Below are 9005 nucleotides of genomic sequence, written 5' to 3' on the forward strand. Positions count from 1 at the left end.
GGAGCTTATGGGGGATGGCAAGGAGGCTCTTGGTCCTGGGCATGACCTGAAACTGTGCCCTGCTTGGGATGGGTGGCCTGGTGGGGCTTCTAGTGGCTTGGGAGCCCCCAGGAAATGCCAGGCCAGTTACCATCCTGGTGAAAGGTGGGTCAGGGTGCCTTAATAACCCTAGCTCCCACAACAGGGTGGGTAACCCCACAGTAGGGCCGAGAAGGTGAACCTGTGTTAGAGAGAGTGGGCTAGATGCTCAGAAGCCTGACTTAACTGGTCAGTGTTGGGGCCAGGACCAGAAGGGTCAAAAGGGCCAGGGGCCCACTGCAAGAATGCCCAGAGCTGAGGGCCTGGGGTTCTGACTGGCCTTGGAGGTGAGGCCCGGGCCTGTGTGGCCAAAGGTCCCAGGGGGGAGGCACACCCAAGAGGGGGAAGAGTGCAGGGAGCTAGGCAGCCCAGAATGAGGGCGGAGTAGGCTGCCTGATAGGAGGGATCCAGTTGGGGTCCAGACTGGAGGGTTATGGGGCCCAGTGTGGGGCCAGAGCTGTCAAGAACTTAGATGCCATCTGCGAGGCGTGGGCTGCAGTGTAGGGAAGGTTTTGGAGCCACAGATAGTGCCCCCTGGCATCAGGGTGCAAAAATGGGCAGCCTCCTACCTAATTAACACCATAATTATATATCATCAAGGCATGGCAGGCGAGAGGTGAGCGGTTAGCCCAGAAACAGGTGAGTGAGCCAACTTCTAACTGGCCTTGGGAAGCCGCCCTGTTACAAGTATATCTGCATTTAGTTTTAAGGGAGGCAACTTAATCCAAGGTAAGAACATTGGGCTAAGAGCCAGGAGACTTAGATTTATTCTTGACTTTGCCACTAAGTTGTTTTGTTAATTTGGGATGGTCACTTCATTTGTTGTCTTTGATTTCCCACCTGAAAAATTATTACAGTCACCTTTGCAAATTGCCTTGTTATCTGCACGGAATGTTTTAGTAATACCTTTTTGTTTTGGCATTAGTAAAGTAGCGAGATATCTCTTTCTTTTGCCAATATTTTAGGATTTATCTTCTGTAGCAATTTTGATAAATATATCTCTGATCACTAAGAGAAACAAAGTATTGATAAGTATCAAATCTTCTTTTTTTAAATTTCTTTTAGGATTTCATCAGACAAAGAAATTGGAACTTCTTTCCTATTATCACCTGACACAATGAACAAGAATGATTTGGACTAATTAGGAGATCTTCCAGTTTCAAGAAATAACCACAATGTATAGACCAGGGGAAACAGTGAAACGTCGTCTTAATATGCATGCTCCACCTCGAATAAGAAGTGTAGAAGTTGCTAGAGGAAGAGCTGGCTATGGGTTTACCCTTTCTGGGCAAGCCCCTTGTATTCTTAGTTGTGTTATGAAAGGAAGCCCTGCAGATTATGTAGGACTTAAAGCCGGAGATCAGATATTTGCCGTTAATGATATTAATGTAAAAAAGGCTTCTCATGAAGATGTGGTGAAACTAATAGGAAAATGTTCTGGAGTCCTACACATGGTGATTGCTGAAGGTATTAGTCACATAGACTCCTGCTCAAGTGATGAAGAAGTTGGTTTTTATGATGGGAAAGGGTGGCTGAAGCCAAAGCCTGATTCTAAAGCCTTAGGCATAAATAGAGCAGAAAAGGTTGTTGAAGAAATGCAATCTGGTGGAATTTTCAACATGATCTTTGAAAATCCTAGTCTCTGTGCTGGGAATACAGAAAACTTTATACCAAAACAAAGATCCCTTTCAGAGTCTGCTGCTGCTAAATTTGAAACTGGAACTGAAGGTGTAAGTCTCAATCCAAATCAACTTTCTAAAGAAGAAATATCCAAAGTGTTGAATGATGATTCAGTTTTCCGAATTGGACTAGAGAACCCAGAGGATTTTGGATTAGATGCAAGTATTTTAAATGTTGCCATGGTGGTAGGCTACCTAGGCTCAATTGAACTGCCTTCAACAACTGCAAATCTGGAAAGTGACAGTTTGCAGGCTATTCGTGGATGTATGAGACGTCTTCGGGCAGAACAGAAAATCCATTCTTTAGTGATGATGAAGATTATGCATGACTGCATTCAGCTCTGCAGTGATAAATCTGGTATAGTAGCAGAGTATCCTGCAGAGAAGCTCGCATTCAGTGCGGTGTGCCCTGATGATAGGAGATTTTTTGGTCTAGTTACAATGCAGAGCAGTCATGATGCAAGCTTGGCTCAGGAAGATGAAGGAGTTCTAAGGACATCTTGTCACGTGTTTATGGTAGATCCAGAATTATTTCATCATAAGATTCATCAGGGTATAGCAAGACGTTTTGGACTAGAATGTACAGCAGATCCAGACACAAATGGCTGTTTAGAATTTCCAACATCATCTTTACCTGTTCTTCAGTTTGTCTCTGTCCTCTATAGGGACATGGGGGAGCTGATTGAGGGAATGAGAGCCAGGGCTTTTCTTGATGGTGATGTAGATGCTCATCAGAATAACAGTACAAGCAGTAACAGTGACAGTGGCATTGGAAACTTTAACCAAGAAGAAAAAAGCAACAGAGTTTTGGTGGTTGACTTAGGGAGTAATCCAAGTAAACATATTCCTAATAGTTTATGGGAAAATCCAGGAGGAAGAGGGCAAAATCAGTCTGCTGCCCATTGGAATGGCTTCTGTCATGAGCAAGAAGGAAACACTCCTTTAGACGTAATTCAGAATGATAAACCACAAAATTTAAGCAAGCACTTGAGTCCTGCAGCTCGTATAGAAGTTCCACTAGTTTCTTCCCGAAATTCAGTGCCACCTTCCAAGAAAAGTACTATGGGCATGGGCAATCAAAGATGGTTGCCTGTTCATGTTTTACAAGATTGGCAGCATGGAAATGCTAGTGACCAGGAGTCTTATACAGATTCTACGGATGGCTGGTCCAGTGTTAACTGTGGGACTCTTCCCCCACCAATGAATAAGATTCCAGCTGACAGATACAGAGTCGATGGCAGCTTTGGTCAGCCCCAGTTAAAATCTCACAAAAATGAATGGTCTAAGAAAGTGTTTTGCATGCAAAACAAGTTTGGCCCACAGCACAATGTTAGAAAGTCTAAAGAAGAGAAAAAGGTAAGAATGTTTATATAATGATACCAGCTCTTGCAAAACAATCTGAACTACACTCAGTTACATTTGTGTAATAACACTCTTTAATGTGAAACATTTAGCATTTATAAAATTTGAGTTGGATGTGATAACCTAGCAGGGAGGAGGGGAGCAAACTTTCTAACTGCAAAACAAAATCATGACATGGTACAGGACATGAAATCATTGACTCTTGTGTCCCTTGAGTCTGGGCACAGCATCTCAGCTCAAATAATTTGTCATTAAACACAGTATTGGAATAAATAATAAACAAAAAGAAAAAGTACCAACACAACAAATGTATGTAGAGTTAAATAAAAACATACTTTTTCCTCTACTTTTGTTTCTTCAGAAGCTGCATTTAAACTTCTTGGGAGCTGCCTTTTGGCCTCCCTATAAGGCAGGCTTTTTTCTTTGTTTGGCTTCTGCCACTCAGCTTGGTGTGGTTCTGACAGTGGAAGTGTAACTTCCAGTACCTTTTTGGAGCTGTCTTAAACTTTTCTCTCAACTCTTCCTCCACTTTTTCCAAATGTTCAAGGGACATGGCAGTAAAGGACCTGGCACCACAGCCAGCTCTGATCCTTCCCTCTGCCTTCAGTGTAAAAGTAGGAATTCCTTTGTAGCTTTGGTTTGGGTCTTCTCTTAGAAAAGTGCCTAGATAATATTATTAAATCTTAAAGAGAAATTTGTGTAGTACTTGTATAGTTGTAGCAACTCCATCTCAAGAGGTTGGTGGTGTTTTTTGTGAATTAGTGGAAAGAATGGCAGATAGAAAAGACTTTGACCTTTTGGATTATCATTCATTTAATAGAATTACATTTTTTGTGTTATTCTTGTAACCTGCAAGACTTACCTGGGCAAGTCTAACTTCAGTTCGACCAAGGTGTTCAACAAATCGGGTAAATCCTATCAGTTCTCCAAAGGAATTTTTCATTTTTTCATATATCCTTAACACCTTGGCAACTGCTGATAAATGTAAGGGCAGAGTAGTGTCCTTTACCTCCACTATATAAAGTTGGAAAGAAGAAAGTTTCTTTTTTCTGGTATAATGCCAAGAAATGAGATGCTACAATCCCATTTTTAGGGAAAAATGAAAGTATTTATTTGCTAAAACTTCCAGAAGAATGAAGGAAGCTTGTGAATTGATTATATTAAAAAATTCACCTTAAGAATGTGTTTTGAGTTTTCAGACTGCAGCAGGGCAGTGGCTTCTGCCATTTCCACCTGGAAAAATGTCTGGCCCAAATCTCCAGCTTCCTCCTTAAACCAAATTTAAAATGGAAGGTCTTCCTTTTTAGTGAGAGAGATTTTTTCTAATACCAGAATTGATGAGGTTCTGGGAAGAAAAATAGACATGATGTGGTTTGGCTATCTATCAACAAGCAAAGAGAGAACATTTGCTGATGGTGGTGGTGGGTGCACTAGTTTTTAGGAATGAAAATACAGAAACACTCATCCACATCTTTTTCTTCCCACTTTGCTCAGAGAAGACAATTTTACCAATAACAGTATCCACCCCTGCCGCCCTCTCAACAAAAGCTGTGCTTCAGATTTAGACAAGAAAGCAAATAGTTACCTGTGATAGATAACGCCTGGCTTTATGTCACCGGCTTGGTGTGTATTGCCTGTAAGCTTCAGTACATTTTTTATTAACATTCATTTCTGTATCTCTGGACACTGGCTGCATTATTCTGCCCACTGTTGGGCTTCAGTAAGCAGACAAGTGAACTTCAGCAATTATCTGCCTCTTTCCAATCCTTAGCCTTCTTTCTTGATAGGGACTCATTTTAATCTGAATCTCTCAGTATCAGTGGTTTTTCTCATACTTAGGATGAGGGCCATCAAGCTTGCAGCCAAGAGTTCTGAGGCAAATGGCGTTGTTTAAGATACTTGCTGGTTCCAAGGAAAGATGGAGGCTACATCCCATACTAGACTTCAGGAAATATTGTTTTTGAGATTGAACCTAGCCTCCATCATATTAACATTTTTCTGTATAGCAGGGGGATACTGTGACTGGCAAGAAGCTTGAAAGGAAGCAGAGCAGGGAGGTATTTTTCCCCTTAAACTAAATTAATCTAATACATTAAATTAATATAATATAGCTAATAAATTTTAATAATCTCTTTCTATTTTCAGGCTTAGAGCTTGGCAAAAGGATATCTAATTGTGATTCTTATTTTAATTAAATTTTGGTGGGTAAAATTCTTTATTTTCATAGACAAGTCTCCATAAATTCACATACTGAGTTTTCTCTCTATTCAGCCTCTACCTTTTATCTTATTTTAAGTGAAAGGGCAAGTTGTCATTGAATGGCTAGTTTAGGATCATTGAGGCAGGCATAATACTTAAAATCTTTTCTTTTCAAATTAAAGTTAATCATTGGTCACTAGATCCCATTTGGATGAGTCCATTAAAATGTCTTTTCTTTTACTCTCTTCCCTTTTTCATCTACCATATAGGAAAAAACTTTTGATTTTAGGGTGTCATCATTCAGAAACCATTTCTCCAGTTCACTTCAAAGAAGTTGAACACTCCTAACCTTGACATTTTAAATATGTGGGTTTTTTTTGGATGTAAGCCTGGGGTAAAAGTGAATTTATTATGTGGACCCAATTGCAGCCTTATTTGCCTGTTAAGCCTCACCATTTCTGTGAAATATGCATTTTCCCCATTTTAGACAGGGTAAGTGACAATGCTAAATTGCCTGATTTTTCTGAGTTCATGTTTTAACCATTCAATTTGAATTCTTTTGCTGTTGTTGTGGCTTCTCTTAGTCATTCACTAGGGATTGCTAGAAGTAGCAAGATATTTCTGATTTTCTTCAGAAGTAAAAGACTGAATTAAGCCAGACTTGATCTACTGCCTGTTATACCTTGTGCTTTGGATTATCTTTGAAGACTTCTGTTATTCAAGAACCATATTGACTACATTATAATCATAATAACTGGCTACTGAAAATTAAGCAAATCTGTACAAGATTGTTTACATTTTTTGCTAGAAGGCAGCAATAATCAATATTAAACAGATGTGTTTTTAATGCATCTTTGGTTGATAATACTTTATTCTCTGGAAGATTAGAAATTTTGCTATTTCGCTTTGCTCATAACCAGAAATACTAACTGAGAGATCATCTTCAGTGGTGCTTGTCCTGAAAATAAAAAAAAAAGACAGCTCCAACTTCAGAATGGGGTAAGAGTTATATGCAAATATTTTAGTTAACTTTATATAACATGCATGCCAGTCAGTTTTTCTGGAAAAAAAAAAAGTTTGTTGAAATAAGTGAAAGGCAGAGATATTTTAGATGCAAAGACAGTGGTCGCAAAGCTGTCTAATTCTTATGTTCATTTTTTTGCTGCATAATTATATGTTTTTTTTCTTTCTTTAGTTTACTTACTAACTGAAATTGCTCTACCCCAGCTGTTTATAGAGCAGAATTGCTAACAGCTGGTATGCTGTGCTTATGCAGTACAATTTTATGTAATATTGGAATTTTAGTGCCTTTATCTGATTTAAGATGCTAGTATCTTAAAAAAAACAAAACAACCCCTCCCCAAATAAACCCAGAAAAGCCCCCCAAAGAAAAATACCAAGAAAATACCTACGTCATCCAGGATTCCTGCTGTCAAAATATCAATTAGGTACTTTTCTTTTACACATTTTGCCAAATGCTCACCTTCTGCATAATGTAGGAGGTCAGATAATTATCAGTGCCTGGTTTTCAAATTTTTGGGAAGAAGGCCAATTTTCCAAATTACAGTTAGAGAATCAAGTAATAAAATAAATGAAAAAAATAACAAAAAGCATAAATGCCAGATTCTTTCAGGTAAAAGCATACTGAGTATTATAGAGTATAATAAGTAGGTCAGCAGATTCTCTAGACTAGCTGTAGTTACTTATCCCTCCCTCTACACCTTTAAAAGATGTAATAAGAGGACAGGGATTTCCTATTGCACCTAAAAAAGAGTAGGAAATTATGGGGTTGTCCTCAGTTGCCTCTGGTTCACAATGCCCTAATATATGAAGTGCTCCCAGTTTTTGTTGCAGGTTATAATGATGTACCAATGGCTGAACCCCTTTCTCTGCCAGTTTGGGAACTATGGAGCAATGAGTGGGGCAGACAGCATCCTTGATGTGGAAGAACTAACGGGCAGAAATGAACCTTTTGGCTAACCTTTTGTTTCTATCTGTCTAGTCTTTGGTTTCATAGTTTCATAGTAGCTAGGGTCAGGAGGGATCTGAACAGAACATCTAGCCTGACCCCCTGCCACAGGCAGGAATGAATGGTGGGTTCACAAGACCCCAGACAGGTGATCCTCCAACCTCCTCTTGAATTTGCCTAAGGTAGGGGTGAGGACCACTTTCCTGGGAAGTTATTTCCAGATTTTGGCCACCCTAACTGTAAAAAATTGCCTTCTGATCTCTAACCTAAACCTATTCTCCATCAGCTTATTACCATTGTTCCTCGTCACCCCAGGTGGTGCTGGGGAGAAAAGGGCTCTACCTATTTGCTGTTGATCTTCCCTGATGAGTTTGTAGGCAGCCACCAGGTCCCCCCTTAGCTTCCTCTTGCTGAGGCTGAACAGGTTCAGGTCCCTCAGTCTCTCCTTATAGGGCCTGTCCTGCTGCCCTCCCACCGAGTGGGTGGCCCTCCTCTGAACCCTGTCCAGGCTGGCCACATCCCTCTTGAAGTGCAGTGCCCAGTACTGGACACAGTACTCCAACTGCGGCCTGACCAAAGTCGCATAGAGGGGGAGTATCACCTCTCTGGATCGGCTTGAGATGCATCTTTGGATGCATGACAAGGTATGGATGGCCTTGCTGGCTGTGGTCTGGCATTGGTGGCTCATGTTCATCTTGGAGTTAGTAATGATTCCAAGATCTCGTTCTGCCTCTGTGCTTTCAAGAGGGGAACTCCCCAGCCTGTACGTATGCTGTGGATTCCTTCTCCCAAGGTGTAGGACCCTGCATTTGTCTACGTTTAAACCCATCCTATTCTCATCTGCCCACTTTTGTAGTCTAAATCTATTTGCAGCCTCTCTCTCCTTTTAAGTGTGTCCACCTTGCCCCATATCTTAGTGTCAGCAGCAAACTTGGACAGCGTGCTTTCCACCCCCTCGTCCAAGTCACTGATGATGTTAAACAGCGTGGGCCCGAGGACCTGGCTTCCTCCTCCTGGTCCTGGCGTCCATTCTGTAAAGACTGATGATTTCTTGGTGCGCAGTAATGAAAATTAATTGTAGTCTTACAAATGGAGCTGAATAAGTTTTTCTAGTAGCTAAAGATGCTTTATTTTCAACAAGGAGAGTTTTTACTGGGAAGAGCAGCCTCCTCCTCAGTGTGCAGGTCTTTGTAGGCAGATAAGTGGAGGCAGGCATCATGTCACCCCTTTCTTTTCAACATAACAGTCAAGGTGCATGAGGTTATTAAGAAAGATAAATAAAGATTAATGGACACCCTGTAGCCTCCTGCATGCGTTCATAAGCAGTGCTAATATGTGGACAATAATGCAAGCATAGTCCTCTTAACCTAAAAAGAAAAAATGAAATGAGAGTCTACAAGCTTCTCCCTAAGAAAAGGAGGGGTGATGTTGATGGCCATAATTAGAGGTGCACCGAACCGTCGGTTTATATCATATTGGCACCAATAAAAGGGAAATAGACATTATTGGCAATCGGCCTCTTTTGGCTGACGTGGGCAATAATGTTGCCAATAAATGCCACATGCATAGGTGCAGCTGCAGCACAAATGCGGCCAGCCTGGCAGCTTGGAGAGTGTCTGGCTGGTAGATCTGTTGGGGGGAAGTGGTGGGGGCAGATCAAGGCCCCCATGGTGAGGGAAGGAGTAGGGCTGGGGAGGGGGCAGGCACTGCCTTGCTGG

General features: G+C 41.2%; 1 protein-coding gene across 1 annotated transcript in view; it reads left to right on the forward strand.

Annotated features, from left to right (window-relative positions):
* Positions 1 to 1147: 1147 nt before the first annotated feature.
* The window catches only part of RGS12 (regulator of G-protein signaling 12), a 164142-nt gene continuing 156284 nt past the window's right edge, over positions 1148 to 9005 (forward strand). The window contains exon 1 of the mRNA XM_019526049.1: positions 1148 to 3113. Within this exon, the coding sequence (XP_019381594.1) occupies positions 1254 to 3113 (1860 nt within the window). The 5' untranslated portion in view covers positions 1148 to 1253. The remainder of the gene's footprint in view (positions 3114 to 9005) is intronic.

The sequence above is a fragment of the Gavialis gangeticus genome, unplaced genomic scaffold, assembly GCF_001723915.1.
Source record: "Gavialis gangeticus isolate Ggan-Ray unplaced genomic scaffold, GavGan_comp1, whole genome shotgun sequence".
Taxonomy (NCBI): Eukaryota; Metazoa; Chordata; order Crocodylia; family Gavialidae; genus Gavialis; species Gavialis gangeticus.